Here is a 26,007-nt window from a genome sequence, read left to right as displayed (position 1 = left end):
ATGTTGATAGGGAGGCAGGCCATGCATGTGTGGGGTCAGGGGTTAAATGGGAAATCTCTGCACCTTCCCCTCAATTTTGCTGTGAATCCAAAACTATTTTAAAAATAAAGTCTTAATAAAAAAAAAAGTCTATCAAAATATAAAGAAAATATTGGGGAAAAGAATACTATATGATAATATCTTTAAGTAACCTGTTAGATTTAGACTCAGAAATTCTGGGACCACATTTGTAATTGCTCATCATTAAGCAAGTCATACAATGAGGTCATGCTCTACATTGCTTATGTCTAGGAATCCAGCATGACACTCTGAACACCCAAAACAAAGATATTATGAAGAATCAAAGAAAATCTAAAAAGCCAAGTACAGCTCTAAAATGATGCGGTATTACCAGTGCCATAAAACAACTGGAAATCTTTTTTACAATTTGAAACCTTTGGAATTTTTTCCCCCAAAGTTAATTACTAAGGTCTACTCTCATGTTTTCCCTTAATCCATTTTTATTAAGAAATCTGTTGCCTCACCAACAATATATTTGCTTAAAGAAAACAATTCTATAACTTTGAGAATTTAGTGTCATTTTATACTATACAAAGCCTATTTACATAGTTCTTCAGAATATATTTCCATTTTCCATCTATTATCCCAAGTGTGAAAATGATACCAAATAGATTAGATTTATAGGGAAGCATAAAAAGGAAAACAGTTCTACAATTTAATACATACAGTGCCATTAGTGGGTTTTTACAGTTTTCTTTTGAGGATAATCCACTGAATTTTTCTGTCAGTAACATTTCAGAGTGAAGCTGTCTTCAAGAGATTTCCACAGAGAACCAAGAGTTTAACAGTCCCGATGTTTTACAGGTGATGCCTGACAGTTCACGAGTAGCCGCAAATCATTTTCTTTCCCATTTTTTTGCCAAAGTCTTGGCTGATGAAGAGGAATCATGACTTTCACCACCACTGTATTGCTCATATAAAGTCTGAAATTAAAAACACACATCTGATTTGTAATATTTAAAATTCAATGTATATCAGATTACAAAGGTTTAATTAACTTCACATCTTCTAATACGTAAGACATTTCTCTATTGTTCTTATAATTATAAATTATTTTATACATGATTGGAGATAATTAAAGGTTTTAAACACCTAGCTTGGCCTAAGAATCAGCTATCATGAGATCAGCTCAATCTTTCTGGAAGAAAAATGTAACACAGTTATTTTTAAGTGTATGGATGCATCCTCAAGGTCGCCTTAATCTCCCTTACTTTTTCTTTTATAGCTGATGTATAGTATTACATAGCAAAACTTTTTAACTGAAGTATATAAAGTTGATGTATAATATTGTGTTAGTTTCTGGCATATAGCAAAGTGATTCAGATATATTTGTATTTGTCTGTTCCTCTATATATTCTTTTTCATTATGTTATTACAAGATACCTTATTTTTTCTCAAATAAAGCCAGTCTTAGATAAAGTCCTATACTGTAAAATAAAATCAACAGGAAATATACTTTCAGTTGATATTTAAACTAAAGAATGGAAGACATTAAAAAATACAACCGCTATATAAGTAAATCTAATTAATATACTAAAATCTACATATTTGGTAAAAGATTTAAGGCTAAGCCAACATCTAATTTATGAAGACAGAAGATATCTTTGCCATCAAGGAACATATAACCTTAGCGATAAAGGTAATCCACCTTATTTTATTCATAAAAGGCTTTAAACAATACACTGGTAGAATCAGAGAAATGAAATACAGAGAAAAATTACATAACAAATTTTGGTCCAATTTCAATTCCCAAAGACATTGATTTAGCTGTCAGCACTAGAGAAAATTTAAGAAAAAAATTTGCCTTATATAAATGCAAATATAATGGTAAATATGTAGTAAATTCTTCGAGAAATGTATTCAAGTTCTAAACATCTTAGATTGGTGTTATCCCTATCCAGAGAGCTAAGAGTGTTTTTTAGTTTAAGTTACTGTAATTTTACAATAATGTTATAACTGAAATCTAAAATTAGTAAATAAAGTCAATTAAGTATAGTGTTCTAAAAATGATTAGGTGTTTAATGTCAGTGAGATCTAAAAAATTATGGTATAAACAGCCACTGGGAGACTAACAAGTTTGAGAAAAGTACTGACTGTCATATACAGTTACACAGAAGTCATTATATGTGACAAATACTGTGATTTGTCTAAGATGGTTTAAAAATAAAACTGGCTATAAGAAATAAATTCAAAAGCTGTGTTAAAAATGGGGTTGATTTAAAAGATTCTTTACTAAATTTATTCTGGTTGAGACCTACTTGACAGCAATCTTTTCAATGCACCTTATATGACAATCCATTTTTTTTTTTTTTTTTTCATTTATTTTTATTAGTTGGAGGCTAATTACTTTACAATATTGTAGTGGTTTCTGCCATACATTGACATGAATCAGCCATGGATTTACATGTGTTCCCCATCACGATCCCCCCTCCCACCTCCTTCCCCATGACAATCCATTTTCAATTGTGCTGTCTTGTCTGGCCAATAAGAGTGTAAATCAAATAAATCTGTATTTGTTAAAAAACACATATTAAGTATCTAAATACAGAAACACACTTCATAGCTGATCTAATGACTGGGCCAATTTTCTTTTGGTTTACCTGTTTAAGTGCCTAACTCACTAAACTATATAAAACAATTAAAATTAGTGTAGACAGAGCATAGACATACTCACTTTAGCAGCTTTCAAAATGGAATTAGGAGAATTCAGGCCAACAAGTTGGCCCAGAACATATTTCATTTCTTCAGCAGTTCCCTTAGCCGTCTGGTTACCTATAAAATAATTTGGTTTTCTTATTTAGTTACTAAGTTGTGTCTGACTCATGTCTGACCTCATTGACTCTAGGCCGCCAGGCTCCTCTTTCATGGGATCTCCCACACCAGAATACTGGAGTGGGTTGCCATTTCTTCCTCCAGAGGATTTTTCCAACCTAGGGGTTGAACCCACATCTCCTGCTTGGCAGGCAGATTCTTTACCACTGAGCCACCTATGAAGCCCAGGTGTAAAATAATATACAGAATTAATAGCACACTGGTATCAAGTAAGAAAAATAGAAGTTCATATATAAATGTGTATTCTGCTTAAAAGCACAATAACTACATTCTTATAATTTATCACTGATCATAGTCCCTTTCCTAGGGTAAGTAAAAATGAATGCTGGCAAGTAAAGGAAGTCAATCTCATTTATTTTAGTATTTAGCATTAAGGAACTTCCTTAAGGAAGGAGGCATGCAGGAAAAGAGTAGTCAGAAGGTTGTTGATATTACCAATCGGGTAATAAGTTTATTTTTAAAGAAGTACCTGGATGAGTTTGAAGCTGAACATACGGATGTGCCAGAAGCTCAGGAATGGATATTCTCTGTTTAGGATCCCTTATTAAACAACGCTATAAACATAAAGGTTAAGTTTTTAAAACAAAAGCAAAGCAAGTTTCCTTATGCAATATTGATAAAGTATTTTTCCAGATTGCATCATATTATAGAAGCTGTTTCTAGAGTGCCTACTCAGAAATGACAAGATGATTTTACACATCATTTCTTCAAAATCTCCAAGTATTCATATGTTTTAAAACCCTTCAAAATGAACTTTCAATAGACAAGCTTCATCCACTCCAAATATATAATTCTAATCATTTCAACTATTTCTCTTTCTTTCATTTTCTGGCCATGCCATGCGGCTTGCAGGATCTTAGTTCCCTGGCCATTGATTGAAGCCAGGCCACAGCAGTGAAACTGCTGAGTCTTAACCACTAGACCACTAGAGAATTCCCTCAGCTATTTCTTTAAGTAAACAGTTAAGTACTACATGAAATATAATTCTTCTATATTTATATACTATTAATGTTACCTTTAATACATCTTGAAGATCTTTCTCTGGAATATCAGGAAATTCAATTTCATGATTAGGGTCAATTATGGCATGTAATTTAGAAATCTGATTAATTATATGCTGAAATGGTGTTTTCCCGTAAGTCATATAGTACAAAATGCAACCTAAGGACCAAACATCACTTTTTGGGCTTATCTAAGTTTAAAAAAAAAAAAAGAAGTTACTGTTATTTTACTATAAAATTAAAATATATACACACACACATTCACCCTCATATTTAAAATCTTAATTAAACCTCATTACGTGTCTCAAGTATTAAATAATGTTCATTACAAAACATCCTTTTCTAGTTTTTATTACATCTGGCTATTTTATCAAAAGAAATGAGCTCCATTCTAAATCTTTCAACAAACTCATAATTAAAATAGATCGACTGAAACAAAATATTATATTCTTGTTGGTCTGAAAAACACAAAGCTAAAAATCATAACTGCAAGTATGAAAATTACTGGATTAAAACACATTTTTAAAATAAATTCATAATATGTAAATACATATAGATTTAAAAAAAGGTTAAGCTGAGCTAACCTAAAACTAAGAACATAAACTATAGAGCCAGACTGGGCTGGGCTTGAGTCCCTGCCTTAGTACTAGCTGGTAGTTCTCCTTATCTGTTTCCTAACTTCCAAAACAGAAATAATAAAAGGACACTGTCATGGACATTAAATAACTATGAGATATGGGTAAACATAGAGAATAGTTTCTGGTTCTCAGTAAATATTATTTATTATTAAATGTTCTTTGCATTAAATAACCTCATTAGAAGTAATAAAATATTACAACATAATTCTACTTTTGACTTTAAAAAAACATGATTAAGACCAAGCACAGCAGTGAGTATAGTCAATAAGAATGGTTAAACTCCTCTTTTAAAAGATACATACTCAATATACAGTATAATAAAAGTAACCATATGTTCTATACAAAGGATTAATCTAAACCAAATGACACAGAAAGCTAGAGGGGGGAAAAAATGGACACATATAACCAAATGCAAAAAAGGGAAAGAAGAGACAATAATACTAATATTAGAAAAAGAGAACACAGCAAAATGCTCCTAACAGAAGAAAGTCATTTCATTGTGATAAAAGGTATAATCAACTAAGACATGTTATGAATTTTTATGCACTGAAATCACATTTAATAGAACTATATTAAGCAACTATATTAAATTCTTTGAAGTGGGGGCAGATTTTAACATGCCCTTCAGAACATGAGAGAGAAAATAGATCCCATTATCTGAACACAAAGAAAACGGCAAATGAATAATAATAATAAAAAATAACCTTTTCCTCCAATTTAATCACTTGAAAATTTAAGTCCATTTCTAAACCTAAATCATAGATTAAAAAGAATTTCAGATTCTGGGAAAATGGCAGTGTTATGGCAGCATAGTTTTTCAAACTCTCTAAATCCCCAGATAAGTTAGACATAGCTGCCTGGTAGCAAACATAAACATAAGGAAAATATTTACAGTAAAACCTGAATGTGAATGGAGACAAACCACCAACAGCCACAAGTCCTGCATGGTAGAGGCATTTGACGCAGAGAGAAGTAATCAGTGTGCCTGACAGACCTCAGAACAGAAGCCCCAAGTGGCCATTAGCTGCTCACTGGAAAGCAGTTCCTGAACAGAGCTAGTCTGGGAGGGGCCTTGAGCTCTTACACCAACGATGAGCTTACATGTTGGGATAAAATTATCTTCTGTGCAGAATCCCTAAGGCCACTGCAGAGCAGGTGATGCAATGGAATTGATATTTCCCAACATTACATATTAAAATACTGAGTTGACAACTGAAAAAGATCTGAGCATTACATGCAGCTCAAACCCAATTTTATTTTAAAGAAAAAAAATAAAAATTTAAAACTGAAATCAGGAATTTTGGAAATTAAGTGAATTAAGTGAAAATAAGAAACACTATAGTAAAACTTATAAGTAGCAGCAACAGTAAAACTCAAAGTTTTACTTGAGTACAATTTTATACGGAAGGCTACTAAAATTAAAATAGCAATTATTTAACTGTGGAAGCAAGGGGAAAAAACCTAAAGGGAATACAAATGACAAAGATAAGAGCAGAAATTAATTAGAGAGCAAATGAAAATATAGTAAGTGAAATCTAGACCTGGTTCTTTATTTTTTTAATTTATATTTAATTGGAAGATAATTACTTTACAATACTGTGTTAGGTTTTGCTGTACAACAATGTGAATCGGCTATAACTACACATACATGCTCTCTCCTTCTAGGGCTTCCCTCCCACCTCTACCCAAGACCTGACTCTTGAAAATTAACAAAACCATGGCAAGTTTAATCAAGAAAAAACAGCAGAAAAATCTAAGTGTTAAAAGAAAAGGGGAAACTAAAGAGATTTAAGAAGAAGTTTTATAAGAGAAACTGTTAGGCATAATTATATGTCAGTTATTTGAAAAGATATTTAAAAGTCACAATTTTCTAGGGAGGAAAATATAATTTAGCAAGTGAAAGCATATTTATTAAGCAACTGTTTTCAGCTGAACAATGTACTAAATGCTTTATATTCTTTCTCATTTAACCCTCAATTACTTTTAAAATAGGTACTATTCATAAGCCTAACTGATAGACAAAGAAACTGATAGACATAGTCAAGTCACAAAGACAGCTGATAATGAGGCAGATGTGTGCCTTGAACACAGGGACCACACAGCGATGTATGCTGGTGTCCATTAGGCTGCCCGGCTGTGGAGGAAGAAGGATGCGTCTGGAGCCAGAGGCATCACGGCAGGCAGAGCTGACTCAGCAAAGGGCACCAGTGAGGCTGACATGAGGGCTCAGAGAGGCAGTGAAATAAGGGAAGTGGGAAAGTGCCTGGAAAAAATTACCTGCTAGAGTTGTACTTAGAAATGTAAAATTTACAAATGAAGAAACGGTAAGAAATAAAACATTAAGCGTCAGAGAGAAAACAAACAAAAAAGACTTCTAAGGTTATCAGTTCAGTGTTAATTAAGATGTCCATATCAGAGTTAATTTAGTCTTATTTTTAAAACTAAAAACATATCCAATGTGCATTTCTTATAGGAGCACACTGTAAGGCACTACCACATTAAAAGCACAATATTAAAAGAGCAATCTCAAATCAATAAAGAAGGGTAAAATTGAATCCCAGGACAGTCTGCTTAATAAGGCAAGGTCTCTATAATCGCCTAATTTTAGAACTTAAAGAAATGAATTTTCAGTTATCTGTTAATTTCGTCAGAGACTAGCCCATTTCCTGTTTGTGCCAAATAAATGGGATATAAATAATCTTAAAGTACCTTTGATTTGGACTTCCCATTTTCTCTTGAAGTAGACATATCTTTGATTGCTTCTGGTGGCATATAATTAACTGTCCCAACCTACTTGCCAAATCACAGAAAACACAGAAATCAGTGAAAATACTTCATTCAGTCTGCTTGAGATTTTTAAAAACATGAATGCCAAATTCTTGACAACTTGAATAATTACAGATTTCAACAATATATTTGTGAAACTCAAATAACTGACAAAAACATTAAAACAAATTTCTTCACATTTCCAGCAAAATAAATTAGATTCATAATCAAATAATTGCCTCCTTTCAGAATGCTGTGCAATTTCTATGATTATGGTGGGCAGGGACCATAACATTTCACAGGATGAAATTTATTAATGGCCATAAAATTTGAAGGAATTGATCAGTCACTCATTTCTGTGCTGGAATAGACCCAGAACACTTTTCAATATAAAATAACCAATTAACGAAAAATCTAGTTTGTCTCTAAGTGTTTCCCGGACCCATGTCCAAATAGAGACAGGATGGGTGTCTACATCATGCAAGAGTTTCTGCAGCAGGATTATGCCAACCTTACACTGCATTTGTTTTATTCTAAAATGATTCTGCAGAATGCCTATACTTTAGAGCCTTGCCATAGAAGTTATCGTCAAACTGACTTACAACTAAATGTTCAGCTGTATTTTTTATATAAAAAGAAGAGATTGTCAAACAGAACTGTTTGAAGGGCCTGCTGCCCAGCTACTCCTTAAAAAAAAAAAAAAAAATCCAGTTTTATTCCTAGGATTAAGGTAGATCCACATCAGAGATCTGCATACATGGAGCACACTGTCCTGGCTCTAAGCAGGATTATTTTTAGTCATTCTTTGATTGTCATCACCTTGGTTTTTATGGAAACAAGTTTATTAAGATTGCTGTTGCATATCTTATTATAAAAATGTGGTTGAGTACAATATTTGTTATGTTGTTTCCAATATGAAGGCTCACTTAAGAATTTTTTTCAAATATAAATGATAGGGAAAGCTTTACTTCTCTGGAAGAATGAAATAATCTTATCTCTTAAAAGACAATGAAAAACGTAAAACTGCAATTCTCTTTGGCTGCTACCAGGAAACTGAGACAAAGTTTTAGGTGACTTTTAGATAACAACCAAAATGATTTCAAGGCAGGTATTACTGCTTCTCTACCTCAGCTATATGAAAATCATTCAAAATTGCTGGATACATGTCTACTGGGTCTTGACTTTCTATACTAAATTGTATTAATTGTGTGACTGATTTATTTTTTTATGGTTATAATATCTATTCTTATAAAAAAGGTTTCAAATCCTTTGAAAAATGAAGTAGGGAAAAATAAAATCCTCATTAACAAATACTTCAAAGATGAAAAGGAATTGAACTCTACTGTGTAGTAACCAGCCATTCATTACCTGGGAGTCTTTAACAATACTTGTTGTATCTGGTTGCATTTGGTTTGCAATTCCAAAATCAATTAGCTTTAGCATTCCATCAACTATCAGAAAGTTAGCAGGTTTCAGATCACTGTGAACAATACCTTCAAAATAAAAATCCAGTATAACATCAGACAATGTCAAGCATTCTAAGTACAAAGAAATTGCACAGTCTACTCATGAGTTGGTTCCTTTAGTCAAATTAAATATTCATTTTTAATATACTCTGTGAACATACAGCAAATTGCTACACGCTAGGCACTATTTTAAGTTTGCAGCTTGTATTGAACCATTCAACCTTCATACCAATGCTGAGGCAAGTACTATTATCATCCCCATTTTTAGTTGCAGAAGCTAAGGCAGAGTTTAAGCAATCTGTTCAAGGCTACACAGCCTAAGGAACAGGGTCATGAGTAGAACCAGGAAGTCTGACCTCAGAGTTTATGCTCTTAACCACTGTGCCTCTCTGACCACAAGACAGCACTGTAAGCTACACTGCCATGTGGTAGGACTCTAATGCCCCTCACATACCCACCCCTAAGCCTGATCTTGATCACTGGTGAATTACCTTCTAACTTATAGGAAGAGAAACATAAGGAGATAATTTACAATTACCTACATTATCAATTATTTAAAACAAGGAAAAGGCAAGGAAGCACTAAAAAGAACCAAGTCTAAACTGTTGAAAAGTTGGAAGGAAATTCAGGATTCTAAGAGGAAGGAGAAATGGATTAGGGGTCGCGGGTAGAGGCTGGGATGCAAAAACAAGAGACAACTGCTCTGTACAGTATATAAGGCCAAGATAGAATTAAAGAGTTTTAAATTTTTAAAAAAGCAAAACAAAAAAGAACCAAGTCCAAGTAAAAAGCCAACCCAGAATATAGAGCTAGTAGTTAAAAAAAAAAAAAAAAAAACTCTCACACAAGGTGCACAATACAAAACAACTAGAATGAGTAAAATAAACATTTAAGATTTTTAGGATTCCTGAACCTTAGTCTCAGATCAGCTGTAATTCAAATATTTGGAGACCCAGGACTATGGACTATGTTATTACTGATAATGAAACATTTTGTGTTATGGGTGCTTCATGAATGTGGGGATTTGAGTTCATGCCCTGTATTCTTTTGTTAACAGTATTTTAAAGAAATGGTTTTGTCTCTTCATCTTTATTAAACTGCCAAATATTTAGTTTATTTAGCCTAAAGCTGCCAATAACCAATACGTTAAAATTATAAGTGTGTTTCTCTAAGCTGGCACTGCTAATGAATATTTTAACATTATATGTAAAGAGATTTTATTTTATTTTAATTTTTTTTTCTTTTTGTGAAGAGATTTTAAAATACCGTGTTGATGAATTGTGTAAACTGCCTCCAACATATTTTTCCAGTAACTCTTCCGTTCCCATGGACTGATGGATTTTTTCTTTTTAAGCCAAGTATTCAGATCAATATTTCCGCACTCCATTACCATGTAGATGTACTGATCTGTGATTTCACTGCCATTAAAAATAAATGAAAACAAAACAATAAATGGTTAGGTTATACTACCAAGATTTAAGTGTTTATCATAAGAATTAAAGCAAAAAAAAAGTTTTCTTTTAAACTGAAAAATTCTTACTAATCATAAAGTCGGATGATCTTATCACTATGTTGTTGTAGTTTATTCAGATAAGCAATTTCATTCCGGTAACTATCAACTGTTTGGCTATCTGCTTCTTCTAAGTTCACATACTTTATAGCATGTATTTGTTTCTTTTCATTCAACACCTGAAATACCTATACAGCAAAACAAAGGAAAAAGTTTAGAATACACTATTTATATATTGTCACAATACTTCTACATTAGATAGACACTTAAGGATTATTGATGTGAATAATTTAAAATATTTGGCCTTATTTTGAGTATAAAAGGGGAAAAACATGTTAGGAGCATAACAGTACATTCTCAACTACCTATGACAATGGGTATTCAATTACTCCAATGCATAAATCTAATAAAATATCTATCAACATATAAGGTAATTTAAATTTCATAAACATTCATAACACTGTTAGATGTCATAACCAGGGAAATAATCTGAAGAAAAAGACATTTAAAAATGCCAAGGAACACTAAGGGCTGAATAAGGGAATAAAAAGTAATTCATTTCACAGATGGTATTGATTCCACTATGACTGGAGTTGACAATTTCATCCATGTGGTAGACAATATTTAAAAATAAGTGCTAATTGTAAGCTATCAGTGTATTTGGTTATGAAAAGTAGACTGAGTTTCAATTTTCAAAATCAAGTTGACAAGAACAAGATGCTGCTATAAGCATGGTGAGGTGCAGGCCAAACCGCTCTGGCTACAGTGACAGTCGATTTCTAATCAATGCTGATAAGGCAGACAATATTAATACATTTGGAAAAACACTGGTAATGTGTCTAACTTTCAGCAATGTGCAACTGGGATGGGGCTTCTAAAATGTATAAATTCAGATACAGAATACCAGTGTAAGCAATAAATATTAACATCTCTTTTAACATTAAAGAAAACATCATTTATTCAAAAGCCATTTAATCTTGACTATCCGCAAGTTAGAACTGGACATGGAACAAAAGATTGGTTCCTAATCAGGAAAGGAGTACTTCAAGGCTGTATATTGTCACCCTGCTTATTTAACTTATATGCAGAGTACATCATGAGAAATGATTGGATGGATGAAGCACAAGCTGGAATCAAGATTGCCGGGAGAAATATCAATAACCTCAGATACGCAGATGCTGCTGCTGCTGCTAAGTCGCTTCAGCCGTGTCCGACTCTGTGTGACCCCATGGACAGCAGCCCACCAGGCTCCTCTGTCCATGGGATTTTGTAGGCAAGAATACTGGAGTGGGTTGCCATTTCCGTCTCCCGATGTGCATATGACACCACCCTAATGGCAGAAAGCGAAGAAGAACTAAAGAGCCTCTTGATGAAAGTGAAAGAGGAGAGTGAAAAAATTGGCTTAAAACTCAACATTCAGAAAACTAAGCTCATGCCATATGGTCCCATCACTTCATGGCAAATAGGGAAACAGTGGAAACAGTGACAGACTATTTTGGGGGGCTTCAAAATCACTGCAGATGGTGACCACAGCCATGAAATTAAAAGATGCTCGCTTGGAAGAAAAGTTATGACCAACCTAGACAGCATATTAAAAAGCAGAGACATTACTTTGCCAACAAAGGTCCGTCTAGTCAAAGCTATGGTTTTTCCAGTGGTCATGTATAGATGTGAGAATTGAACTATAAAGAAAGCTGAGTGCCAAAGAATTGATGCTTTTGAACTGTGGTGTTGGAGAACTCTTTAGAGTCCCTTGGACTGCAAGGAGATCCAACCAGTCCATCCTAAAGGAGATCAATCCTGGGTGTTCCTTGGAAAGACTGATGCTGAAGCTGAAACTCCAATACTTTGGCCACCTCATGCAAAGAACTGACTCACTGGAAAAGACCCTGATGCTGGGAAAGATTGAAGGCAGGAGGAGAAGGGGATGATGGAGGATGAGATGGTTGGATGGCATCACCGACTCAATGGACATGAGCTTGAGTAAACTCTGGGTGTTGGTGATGGACATGGAGGCCTGGTGTGCTGCAGTCCATGGGGTTGCAAAGAGTTGGACACAACTGAGCGACTGAACTGAACTGGACTGATCCAGCAAATAGTGGCAAGAAATAAGAAAAGTGCCCAAGAGTAAATGAGATTTATGTATTGAAACTGCACTGAAAGCAGAGTCTATCAAGTTGTCGGCTACAGCCAATAATCTGTACTTTAAAAACAAAACTCTAACAAAGTATTGTTGGTTTACTTGCACAGATAGCAAATTAGAGGGGGAGGAACATAAAACAGTGATAGGGAAAGAGGCAGCAGACAACAGCAAGGAAGGAAAGAAAAGCAATTTTAAAACAGCACAAAGCTATTTGGCATGAGGTAAACAGCCTTATGGGCTTCCCTGGTGGCTCAGTTGTAAAGAATCCGCCTGCTAATGCAGGAAAAGTAGGTTCCATCCCTGAGCTGGGAAGAGCCCCTGAAGAAGGAAATGGCAACCCACTCCAGTATTCTGGCCTGGGAAATCCCATGGATAGAGGAGCCTATGGGGCTAAAGTCCATGAGGTCCAAAAGAGTCAGACACAACTTAGCAACTAAACAACACCAAACAACCTTACACCTCTCAGAGAATTTAGTGTATCTACTATTCTGTTTCAATACAATTAGAATGTTAGGAGCACCTTCTGCACAGGGCTGGAAGGATGCTGAGATGACATGTTTGTGTGTAGCAAACATTAGCTACCATTATTAGAGGCAATTAGGACAGAATAAAGTGGACATTTCAAAACATATTACCATTGTCAGGTATACCAGAAAAAAGATCTGCAGGATATTAAAACAAAGATCTCAAAATTTTTGAGCAAGTGCAACTTCTAAATCAGCTTTTTCCATGTATGTGCTTCTCCTCCCCTAATGTCCCTGCTCTGGCAATAACTGACAAAAAGGATTAGGGAATATTTACTTCCAGTTAGAGACAGTGTCAGAATTATAATTTTTCAGTTTCATGCAAAGTTAATGAAAGAACTAGAAAGGTCAATGTCTTTAACCATTTCTACTAGCCCCATGAATCTTCTAAAATTCTTAATACTGTCTAAGTTGGTCACTGTCTAAACTCCAGCAGACAGAGCATGAACAATGTTAGGTTCATAAAGCATGTTACCCTTTTCCCTGAGGCATGCTGAATTTGGCAAGGCCATCATAATAATTAAATAATTTAATTGCACTAAGAAAATACAGGCTGGTCATAACTTTATCGTTTGGCCCTTGACTTAAGTAAACTTACATCATCATTATCTTCCAAGGAAAATAATGTTTAAAACACTGTTAAGATTAAAATGAACCCAATATGGTTTATTGCATATATCATCCATAACAACTTAAAGCAGCGTAAGAGCTGAGGAGGGTCAGCTTATTCATTTAACAAACAACTCAGTCACTGTTCTGTTCCAGGCACCATTCTAGATAGTGGAGCAAACATCCCTACTTTGATGGAACTCACACTCAAGTGGAAGGGAACACAAAAAACAAAACCAAGTAAGTAACTTACAGAGCATATTAGATGAGCTAAGGAGAAAAATACAGCAGGAGAGAATATAGTGTGCTGGGGACTGAAAGGCAAGAGTGATGGTTTTAGAATGTAGCCAAGGAAGGCCTGATCTAGAAGATACCTGAGCAAAGATGAGAGGGTATCTGGAGGAAACTACCCTTATGCTAAAGTAGACAAGGAGAGCAAGAGTCCGTGAGACAAGTTAGGAGGCGATTTTAAAAATTCAGGTGAAAAGATGAAGCTACTTTGGCCAAAGAGACAACAGTGGAGGTGATGAAGAAGAGTCAGATTCTGGACGGACTTTGAGGTGGAACCTGTTGATTAGCTGGATGAATGTGTGAATATAAGCGGAGTCAGTGATGACCCAGGGTGTTTGGCCCAGTGATTGGAAGAAAGAAGCTGCCATTTACTGAAATGGGAGACTATGAAACAAGAGTTATGCTTGGGGCATATTAAGTTTTAAATATCTAGAGACACCCAAGAAGAAATGCTGAGCAGTCAAACTGGATACACAAGGCTGAAATTCAAGGGAGAAGTTTGAGCTGGAAATATAAATTTGGGAACTGTCAGCATATACATGGTGTGTAAAACCATGAGACTGGATGAGAGCACCAAGGGAGTGAGTGAGTCTAGAGACAGAAGAAAAGAGGTCAAAACTGAGCTCACGGGCCTTGCCCCGCTGAGGTTAGCACTATGAGGAAAACAGAACGGCCACTGGAGAAAAACACTGAGAGGCCACGAAGGAAAGAGAGCTTCGGCAAGCAAAGAATGATCAACTGTCCCATCTGCTGTGTAGCCCAGAATCAAAGGCAAGAATTATTTTTGGTAAAAATATTAGGTCATTAGTGATTTTTTTTTTTTTTTTTTTTTTGCCACACTGTGTGGCATCTTAGTTCCCCAACCAATGATCAAAACCAAGCCTCCCAAAGTAGAAGCGTACACTCTTTGTCTTTTTAAAATTTATTTTTTAATTGAAGGATTTACAGAATTTTGTTGTTTTCTGTCAAATGAAACATGCACTCTTAACCACTGGACTCTCAGGGAAGTCCTAGTGATTTTGATAACAATTGTTTTGAAAAGCAAAGAAGATAAAAACAAAAATCTGTTTTAAGTGGATTGAAGAGAACAGAATGAGAAGTACTGAAGTTGGAAGCTCTTTTGAGATGCCTTCTATCCAGAGAACTAGAACTGGATGGATTTAGAACTCAGAGAAATTTCAGAAATGATCTACTCCAATTCTAGAGAATCATTTGCTGCTAAACTCTGCTTTTTTGAAAAGAAAAACTCAAAACAAGACCCATTAATCAGAAACCTTGCTCAATCATACTTAGCACACTAACTACTTAATCACCATCGGCCTCACTTTCAGAAAGATTCTTTGGGGAAGTCACAAAGCTGTCGTTTGCCATCCCCCAGTCAATGTTACTGTTACTTAGAGAAGAAATGCGGACTCATAGGCCACTGGAGGGGAAGAGCAGGGAATTGAGATTGAAAGAAATATGCCATGTATTAAGGGGAGGGGATGGGAGAAAGGGATAAGGATTTTTTGGCTCAAGGGAAATATGGGCCCCTAGAAATTAAGAAAAAAAGGCCCCAAAAGGTACACAAACAGAAGAAAGTTTAAAATATTTTTATTCATTTCTTAAAAATTTAAGAAACTTACCTTACTTGAACCTCCACTTCCTATCTGCTTCAATATGGAATATATTTTTCCTTTAACTGAAATGCATTCATTTGTTGAAGAGGATGCTGAAATCTAAATAATTAAAATAAGATTAAGCTTCAAACAGTCATAGAACATGCCTGAGAAACTAACTTGCATTTAATACAGTGAAACATTTCCAATTTTGAAGTTATCTGAAATCTTAAGCAATCAGATATGTCACATTTCAATATTTTATAGAAGCAATTTACATACTTTAGTCAAAGAAATAAATTTATTAAATTAATATATAGGCAATAGTTCAAAGTCTCCTTGTCTAATTTATCTCAACTTGACATACATAAACAGAAAATTTAAGGGGGAAAAAACCCCACTTAATGTCCAACAGACAAATTCACAAGCAGTCACTTTTCATCTTTCTCATCTATTCTTTCTTACACAAACCTCTTAACTTACATACATACATACATAAACACACAACTTTATCATATTCTTTTTTCTCATTTAGCCTAACATTATAAAGGAAGCAGCATGCTAAGGTGCTAAGTGTTCCAGAGTCAATCAGACAAAGGCAGATTTCAGCAATGTCCCCTTTATGCTGGATAATATTCAACGAATTGCTAAGTTTGAACTTGAGCATCTTCCTCAGCAAATTCTCAATTGATGTACCATATTCAACTTGCATGCCTTCCCTTCCCTGACATGAGAGCCCTCTGTGGACCTATAAATGCTCAGAATAGTAAGTCATAAGGACTTACTCTGAGCTGAGCAGGAAGCTGGACACAGAGACCACCCAGTCAGCTGACTAACCAAGTTGAAACAAGGTCTAAATAAACCTCAGTTCAACTAAGTCATGCTTTAGATCCCAAATGGTAGACTCTTTCTCGGGTGCTCTCCTACTGTAGTGTAACTGGTACCCAGTGCGCGTGCTCAGTCACATCCGACCCTTTGTAACCTCTGGACTGTAGCCCACCAGGCTCCTCTGTCCATGGGATTTCTCAGGCAGAATACTGGAATGGGTTGCCATTTCCTCCTCCAGGGGAGCTTCCCAACCCAGGGATCGAACCCGGGTCTCCTGTGTCTCCTGCGTTGCAGGCAGATTCTTTACCTGCTGAGCCATCAGGGAGGCGCTGATATAAAAGATAAGGACTGTAACTTCTTTCACTTTTTAACCCTAAAAGTGTTAAAAAGACGCTGTTGGGCCATGAAGTATGTTTTCTGTAAGAAAGTGTTAGGCTTTGACATGTGGACACCTTATTTTTCACTGAGTTGCCCTTTACTGCCGTTCCCCACTCTTCCTTCTGGGGCTTCCTCTCCTACAAAAATTTCTGAGAGCAAAGGAAGCAGTCCAATATCCTTTCCTCCTAGCTGCTGACTGTTTTTAGAATACAGTAACTCTGACCTATGTCTGATTCAACACCAGTATGAAGTTCAGTGTCCTACACTGAACAGGACACCCTGCAAATTGCTCAGTACACCCTCCTCACCCATGACCAGAGTAGATTTCTTCAAAATACAAGGAAGACTGCTTCACTCCCCTACTCCAGCTTGTTCCACAGCTTCCTAACTCCCTCGGAGCAAAACCCAAAGAGCCCAGCAGAACCCTGAGGATCCGCCTGCCCCTCGGTGAACTCTGGTCACACTCTGGCCTCCTTAGGTTTCCTCCTGACACCAGGCTCCTCTAGAAGGATCCTCCCTCCCTCACTTGGTCACGTCTGGCTTGCCTTTCAGAGTTCAGCTCAAACAAGGCCTGACATGAGCAACTCCTCAATGAATTTTCTTTGAATCAACATGATGGGCAAACCAGGTTATCTTTCTTTCTCTTTTTTGTAGTTTATTATACTGCTGAGTCAACCCTCAAAACACTATTACATCTTTTAGTATAATCTACTGTCAGCTAAACTTCTTGTTCCATTGCTTTTTAAATTGTGGTAAAATTTACATACCATAACATGTACCATCTTAACCATTTTTAAGTGTCCTATCCAGTGGCATTGAGTACATTCACATTGCTGTGCCAACATTACCACCATTCATCTCCAGGCCTTCCTTCTCCTCATCTCATAATGAAACCCTACACCCCTTAGAGACAACCTCCATTCCTCTTCCTATAGCCCCTGGTTACCATTGTTTTATTTTCTGTCAGCTAATTTTTTAATCTCTTGATTTGTTTAGTTCATTACTTTTTTTTTTTTTGCTGTTTTTCTTAAACAATTGCTACCAACTTTTATTCTTTACCAAGCACCAGTTTCTGTTGTAAGAGTTACATATATATTAACTAAGTTAATCTTCACAGTCATCCTATGGTGTAGAGAGCTTTATTATCCCTATTTTACAGATGAGGAAATAGAGAATTTAATTAACTTGCAAAAAGGTCACATAGTTGGTAAGTAGTGAGGCCAAGAGTCAAGGCCAGGCAAACTCTCACCAAAGCCTATACTTTCTACCAATATTAAGCTGCTTCCCTGTTTCTGAGAAGCAGATAGTTATTAAAGATTAATTTTAGTATTGATGTCAAGAGAGTATCTAAATAATTATCTTCCAGGATGGCAATACAATCGCCTTACCAGCAAAAAAAAGTTTTGAGGCAATGCAATCACCTCACCAGCAAAAAAAGGTTTTTTTAAAATATATTCTAGTAGCATCTCATATTGCTATTCTGATATTCTTAAAAACTTATATATTACTTGTATATATAGTAGTATATATACCTGTATATTAATTAGCTGATAAAATGAAGCTGCCCACTAACAATTGGTTTAAATAGTTAAGTGGAATGAAAAATAACCTAGATTACAAAAGAAATTTTATCTAGCTATTCAGACTAGATACCTTGGGCAAGTTAATGAAAAATACTTCATTAGTTTCTTCAGTAACTAACCTATCAGTCATGAGGCACCCTTATGAGAATATCAGATAAGAGTCTGGCCTAATGGGACTAAGACTGAATAAGTTTTTAACACTGTTCTTAACAAATAAATCCTGCAAAAAGAAAATCTTTGCTCATACCGTATCATGTACCATCATAAATAACGCTTATCAAACCTGCAAATTCTGAAGTGGAGTAACAGGTATTTGCTGCTGTTGCTGCTGGAAACATGCAAGCTGGCCATATGGTGTTGACAACTGACAAGCAGGTGGAAAGTCATTCTTTACCACTGGAGTTCTAAAACTGGGGAAGATATATTTTTTAAAATTTAAAACATTAAAGCTTTAAAAACAAGATTCTGACTCAGATTTTGTGTGGTGAATATAAATGTGTTATATCAAATAGAACCCAAGTCAGTTTTCCTAATACATCTGAAATATTTACTTTAGATTCACCATCATCAGAAATTTCACTTTGGGAGAATTATTTCTGAAAGTAATTTTTGTCCCCAGATGAGAAGTCCTTGTTAAAATAAAAATAATGTCATTTAAAAATACAGTTAAGAGTTATTTTATAAAATTTAGCCAAGACAAAGCTCAGTCTATCATAGATTTTGAGTGTTTTCTAACAATAATGTTCTATGACAACCTACTAGAAATATCTGAAAGCCAATTACATGAGAGTCTGACCTTTGAACACAAAGCTGTTCAGCTCACATTTGTGCTTTGCTTCTCTTATTTTCACTATTGTATCTTCAACACTAAGAATAGTGCTTGACACAAAGGAATTCTACAAATATTTGTTGAAAATAAATAACTTCATAATAACCATATCCTATTTTAGTTAGCAGTCATTCTTTAAAGTATTCTAAGTGTAATAAAATGAGGCAATAAATAACAAAATTGTATTAAATAGCTTACTTATTTAATAGAATCGGTTATAAAACTCCAAGGCCAGTTCTAATTAGGATTTAAGATCACATTGTGAAAATGAAAACCAAAAGACACGAGCTTCAGTTAGCCTCTAAGACATTAAAACTATGTTAAAAATATAGCCACTAGTTGAATGATATCACATGCCATATCCCCTCTTTCCTTTCTTAGAAATGCCATTGATTTGCTTTTCAACATCCCTTATGTTTTCTGTCAATCAGCACTGATCAGCTTCCTCACTCATTCCTCACTGGCAGCCACTCAGATCTTGAACAAGCCCAGAACTATGTGAGTTATGCCACCAACCTCTCTCACACTCTAATTAACACCTCCTTTATAATATGCATCCACCCTTATTTACTGTAAGAATGCTAATCTTTAAAGTCTCTCAATTACAGAGATATACAAGTGGCAGTGCTTGATTAACAAGAAGTTTTGCATACTTAAAGTATTTAAAGGTACTGCCTATAGACCTATAGGTATAAAAAGCATATATATAGAGTAGGTACAGATTATAATGACAGAGACTTTCATAACAATCCTGAAAAATATATTGTTGCTACCTTCCCTTCCTTTACAGATGAAAAAACTGATGCTAAGAAAAACAACACAAATTTAGAAAGTCTTTCAGGTAATAGAGCAGGATTCACCTCCAGATCTGTTTGCCCCAAAGCAAAAATTGTACCAAGCTAAGAACCAAAAGGAATTACCAGCTCATGTAATCATCCAAGGCACTGTTGCTGGGTGTCTTACAAATAGATTTTGGGTCAATCCATTTAGGTGTTGATATTGGTGGTGACTGCTTGGAAACCAAAAAGGCAGGTTGCTCAAAAGTGGTGTGTTTCTGCTAGACCAAAATAAAAAACATCATAATTTTGGGTTTTTTAATTAGTCACCTGTTCAACAATTTCACAAATATTAAATTTCTAAAAGAAAATTAAAATATGAAATACGAAAACATGCTATAATAAGTAGATGTATGTATTATAGGCTTTCAATAACTTTTTAGTTAAAGCTCTTTTACTCTAAATTTTGAAGCTTGTTATACTTTCCTCAAAGAGACTGCAATTAGAAGGAAGGCACACAGCAGTGTTGAACAAAACAGGATCTAACTATCCTTTCTCTTTAGGGCTACTGTCACTAGCATTGGACTTGTATAATCTAGGTATTAATAAGTGTTCTGTGCTTCAGAAAACTAGTCTTTACAAATAGAATCATCCCCTACCTTTACATTCGAAGGGAAAATGATCAAGTACTAATTATTTAGCAACATTTGAAATGGCAAATACCTATCTAGTGTTCTTCTCCCTTGTAAAATACATACAGCTTACAGAATTTATCTCATATAAATTCCAAAGCAATGATGAATGAACTTCCGCTACAGCAGAGACTGGCAAAGTACAACCTGTAGGTTGAATCTGGTCTGTTGTTTGTTTTTGTAAATAAAGTTTTATTGGAACATAGCAAAGACCATTTGTCTACATGTCTGTGGTTGTTTTCATGTAATAATGGCAGAGTTCAAAAGATAAAACAGTGACCATCTGCCTCACAAAGATTTTACAGAAAATCTTGCCAACTTCTGCAAATCACATTTTGCTTGAACACTATTAGTAACTGATTGTTCACTACCTCTACTTTAATTTGAGGAGAGCTTTAGTTATTAGTAAGTATTAACTGATATCTAGATTTAATCAGCTTCTATAATTTCAACCCACTGGATCCACATTATACTCTGGAGATCCACAATGGATAAATCTAAACTATTTTCTACTTTTCAGTCTTTTGTGTTTTTGGCCACTATACCTCTTTTCGCAGATCAATTTTCCATTTAAGATTTCCTTATATATATACATATATATATATACATGTATATACACATGTATATACACATATACTATATACACATATACATGTATATGTGTGTATATATATGTGTGTGTGTATATATATATATAATCCAAATACACATATTTGGATTAGTAGCCAGAATGGTATTGAGAAACTGTGGTAGCAAGATTATTTAGTAAGGAAAGTGGAAAGGTTATACTCATAGACCACAGATTTAGATGTTTGCATTTGAGATTTTGGAGATCAGAATTGAGGACATAGGAATGGGTAGCTAAGGTGAAATTAAGAAAGTAGGCATGAAAGAGGAAGAAGTTATGAATTTGGAGGCCAGGTGTAGGACTAGTGATACATAGGGGTACAGAAGCTAACAAAAAATGATGACAGTTGTTGGGCTGAAGTTGAAAGAAGTGATCCAGAGCCTAACATTTTCAGAGAATGATGGGGAGTCACGGGGATGTTCAGAGGTGATGGCAACGAGCAACTGCAGGATAGCACATCCCAAAAGTAGGCACCTAAGAAGGGTAGGATTTTGGGACTTCCCCGGTGGCCCAGTGGCTAAGACTCCACGCTTCCACTGCACGGGACACAGGCTTGATCCCAGGTCAGGGAATTAAAATCTTGCATGCAGCACATGCCCCCCAAAAGACTGGGTTTTTACAAGAAAAGAAATGCTCTGGACATAGCTAGGGGGAGCTTATAGCTATAAAGTAAGTGAAGCAAAGTGAAAGTGACTCAGTCGTGTCCGGCTATGCGACCCCATGGACTATATAGTCCATCGAATTCCCCAGGCCAGAATACTGGAGATCACAAAATATATGGCCTTCTCCAGGGGATCTTCCCAACCCAGGGATCGAACCCAGGTCTCCCGCATTGCAGGCAGATTCTTTGTCAGCTGAGCCACCAGGGAAGCCCAAGAATCCTGGAGTGGGGAGCCTATCCCTTCTCCAGGGCATCTTCCCAACCCAGGAATTGAACCAGGGCCTCCTGCATTGCAGGCGGATTCTTTACAAAAAAGTGCCTAGTCTTTTCTTTTTCACCTAAGTGTACTATTCTGTGGTTCTTAATATATTCATGAGTATGCAATCATCACCACGATTTAATTACAGAACATTTTCATTATTTTAAGAAGAAACTCTGTATTAGCCATTACCCCCAATCTCTACTCCTCCTGGACTCTGGCAACCATCTGTCTACTTTTTGTCTCTGTGGATTTGCTGATTCCAGGCATTTCTTATAAAAGAGATCACAAAATGTATGGCCTTTTGTGACAGATTTTTATTACTTACCATGCAGTAGCATTTATCAACACTTCACTACTTTTTAAAAAATTTTTTTCTTTTAAAACCAAAAACATTTTGCACTGGGGTACAGCTGATTAGCAATGTTCTGGTAGTTTCAGGTGAACAGCAAAGGAACTCAGTCATATACATACATGTATCCATTCTCCCCCAAACCCCCATTCCATCCAGGATGACACATAATGTTGAGCAGAGTTCTATGTGCCATACAACAGGTCTTTGTTGGTTATCCATTTTACATGTAGCAGTGTATACATGACCTTCCCAAAGTTCACTAGTTTTTACTGTTGAATAATAGAATGAAATAAAATCAGAATACCACATTTTGTTTACTCACTCACCAGTTGATGGCTATTTGGGTTACTTCTATTTTTTAACAATTATGATTAATGCTGCTATGAACATTCACATATAAGCTTTTTTGCAGATACATATTTTCTTGAGTATATACCTAGGAATAGAATTGTTGAATTATATAGTAACTGTTTGCTACACCTTCTGAGGAACTGCCATACCATTTTTCAACAGACTGTATCAGTTAAGCTACTCAGCAACAACGTATGACAGGTTCCAATTTATCCACATTTTCACCAACACTTATTATTGTCTCTTTTTAATTACAGCCATCTTGGTGTGGGTGAAATGGCACATTTCAAACCACAAACCTCATTGTGGTTTTAGTCTGAATCTCTCTAAAGACAAATAAATAGTTTTAAGTCCTTTCACCATTCTATTAGCTTATAACTTTTAAAAAGAAAAATACAGGAGATGCTGATTGTCCATAATTCAACCTGTCAGGATTCTTCTCATTTAACATTTGTTACCCACTCCATTACTTAGATAAACAGTTCTCAACCAGCGACCCAGAAATAGCAGAAAGTTTGGGGGTTTCCCCAAGATACTTGCAGGGAGTCTGAGAGGTTAAAACTATTTTCATAATCATACTAAGACATTATTTGCCTTTTTCACTTTCATTCTTTCATGAATATAAACTAAAGTTTTCTCAAGGCATGTGATTAGTGAAACAGACTGGATGCAAAAGCAGATACAAGAAATCTAGCCCTCTAATGCCAATCATTTAAAAAATTGTAAAGACTGTAAAACAAAATGTCACTCCCCTCACTGTAATTAGTTTGTTTTGAAAAGTACTTATTTTTCAGAAGAAACACATCTCAACATAACAAAGCCACGTATGACAAGCACACAGCTGACATCATACTCAATGGTGAAAAGATGAAAACTTTTCCTCTGAAATCAGGAACAAGACAAGAATGCCCACTCCTGCCACTGTTACTTAAAATGGTATTGGAAATTCCACAGCAAGTAGACAAGAAGCTGAAATAAAAGGTATCAGAATTGAAAAGGAAAGAGTAAAACTGTCACTATTTGCAGATAACATATTATATGTAGAAATCCCTAAAGATCACACACACACACACACAAAACCTGTTAGAAAAAATTAACAAATTCAGTAAAGTTGCAGGAAACAAAATCAATATACAAAAATCTGTTACATTTCTATACATTGATAACAAACTATCAGAAAGGGAAATTAAGAAAACAATCCCATCAAAAATAATAAAGTACCTAGGAACAAATTTAACCAAGTAAGTGAAACACTAGTATACTGAAAACTGTAAGACACTGATGTCTTCTTCTTAAACTGAAGAAGACACAAGTAAATGGAAAGATATTTTGTGCTCACTGATTGGAAGAATATTGTTAAAATGACCATATTACCCAAAGCAATCTATAGATATAATGCAATCCCTATCAAAATTCCTATGGCATTTTTCACAGAAATAGAACAATCTTAAAATTTGTATAGAATCACAAAAGTTTGGAATACCCAAAGCAATCTTGAGAAAGAACAAAGCTGGAGGCACCACACTCCCTAATTTCAAACCATATTACAAAGCTACAGTATTCAAGACAATATGACATTTGCAAGAAACAGACACAGATCAATGGTCTTCAGAAAACTGGACAGCCGCTCAGAAAACAATGAAACTGGACTACTTTCTCACACTATACACAACAATTAACTCAAAATAAATTAAAGACTTGAATGTAAGACCTTAAAACATAAACCTTCTAGAAGAAAACTCAGGTGGTAAGCTCCTTAACATGGGTCTTGGCAATGAATTTTTGGATCAGACACCAAATGTAAAGACAAAAGCAAAGATAAACAAATAGGACTACATCAAACTAGAAAGCTGCACAGCAAAAGGAAACCATCAACGAAATAAAAAAGGCAATCTATGAAATGGGAGAAAATATTTGTAAACCACATATCCATTAAGAGATTAATCTCCAAAATACACAAGGAACTTTGACAACTCAATACCAAAAATCAAATAACCAACCATGGACAAAAGACCTGATTAGATATTTCTCCATAGATGACATATAAATAAATATCCAATGGATATGAAAAGAAGTTCAACATCACCAATCATCAGGGAAATGTAAATCAAAACCACAATGATGGATCACCTCATACCCGTCAGAATGCCTATTATCATAAACATAAGAAATAACAAGGGTTGCCAAGGATGTGGAGAAAATGAAAGTCTTGTGCAGCGTTGGTGAAAATGTATATTAGTGCAGCCACTGTGGAAAACAGTATGGAAGATCCTCAAAAAATTAAAAACAGAACTGCCATATGACCTAGCAATTCTACTTCTAGGTATTTATCCAAAGAAAAGGAAAACACTAACTTGAAAAGATGCCTGTACTCTCATGTTCATAGCAGCAGTATTTATGATAGCCAAGAAATAGAAACAATCTAAATATTCACTGATGGCTGAAAGGATAAAGAAAATGTGGTACATATATACAATGGACTATTATTCAGCCATAAAAGGTATGAAATCTTGCCATTTGTGACAACACAGATGGATCTTGAGGACATCATACTAAGTGAAATAGCCAGAGAAAGACAACTACTGCATTGTATCACTTATATGTAAAATCTAGAGGGGAAAAAAAGCAAAAGCCCAAGCTCACGGATAGTTTGGGGCTTGCCAAGGGGTGTGGGCGGCAGGAGTGGAGATGGGTGAAGAGGATCAAAGGTACAAGCTTCCAGTTACAAAATAAATCAATCATTGGGACGTAATGCACAATGTGGTGACTATAATTAATAATACTATATTGCACATTTGTAAGATGCTAAGTGAGTAGATCTTAAAAATTCTCATCAGAAGAAAAAATGTGTAATTAGGTATGGTGATGAATGCTAACTAGACTTAATGTGGTGATCATTTAGCAATAGAGTTGATTCTTGAACAGCTCAGAGGTTAGGGGCACTGACTACCCACAAAGTAAAAAATCCACATATAATTTTACAGCTGGAGCTCTGTATCCACTGCTCTACATCCTCAGAGTCAACCAACAGAAAATCATGTAGTACTATAATACATAAGTACTGAAAAAAAAATCCATACATAAGTGGACCCACACAGTTCAAACCCATGTCGTGCAAGGGTCAACTGTATATACAAACATCAAATCATTATGTCATACACCTAAAACTAATGTTATATATCGATTATACCTCAATAAAACAAAACACTTTTTTCATAAAAGTATTATT

General features: G+C 35.2%; 1 protein-coding gene across 6 annotated transcripts in view; it reads right to left on the bottom strand.

Annotated features, from left to right (window-relative positions):
- Nucleotides 1-482: 482 nt before the first annotated feature.
- The window catches only part of TTK (TTK protein kinase), a 39,266-nt gene continuing 13,741 nt past the window's right edge, over nucleotides 483-26,007 (bottom strand). For 4 of the 6 annotated variants that reach the window (XM_020899345.2, XM_020899301.2, XM_020899337.2 and 1 more), the window contains exons 12-22: nucleotides 19,977-20,113; nucleotides 18,511-18,637; nucleotides 15,466-15,558; nucleotides 10,304-10,461; nucleotides 10,030-10,181; nucleotides 8,666-8,790; nucleotides 7,241-7,321; nucleotides 3,908-4,084; nucleotides 3,362-3,446; nucleotides 2,735-2,832; nucleotides 483-983 (exon numbers count right to left, since the gene is read on the bottom strand). In XM_020899345.2, coding sequence (XP_020755004.2) covers nucleotides 897-983; nucleotides 2,735-2,832; nucleotides 3,362-3,446; nucleotides 3,908-4,084; nucleotides 7,241-7,321; nucleotides 8,666-8,790; nucleotides 10,030-10,181; nucleotides 10,304-10,461; nucleotides 15,466-15,558; nucleotides 18,511-18,637; nucleotides 19,977-20,113 — 1,320 coding nt within the window. In that variant the 3' untranslated portion in view covers nucleotides 483-896. The remainder of the gene's footprint in view (nucleotides 984-2,734; nucleotides 2,833-3,361; nucleotides 3,447-3,907; nucleotides 4,085-7,240; nucleotides 7,322-8,665; nucleotides 8,791-10,029; nucleotides 10,182-10,303; nucleotides 10,462-15,465; nucleotides 15,559-18,510; nucleotides 18,638-19,976; nucleotides 20,114-26,007) is intronic. The other 2 variants (XM_020899355.2, XM_020899327.2) reach the window with 1 other exon arrangement.

The sequence above is a fragment of the Odocoileus virginianus genome, chromosome 19 (genome assembly GCF_023699985.2).
Source record: "Odocoileus virginianus isolate 20LAN1187 ecotype Illinois chromosome 19, Ovbor_1.2, whole genome shotgun sequence".
Classification (NCBI taxonomy): domain Eukaryota; kingdom Metazoa; phylum Chordata; class Mammalia; order Artiodactyla; family Cervidae; genus Odocoileus; species Odocoileus virginianus.
The sequence above is the reverse complement of the archived record's forward strand: the minus strand, read 5'-3'. Positions and strand labels throughout refer to the sequence as shown.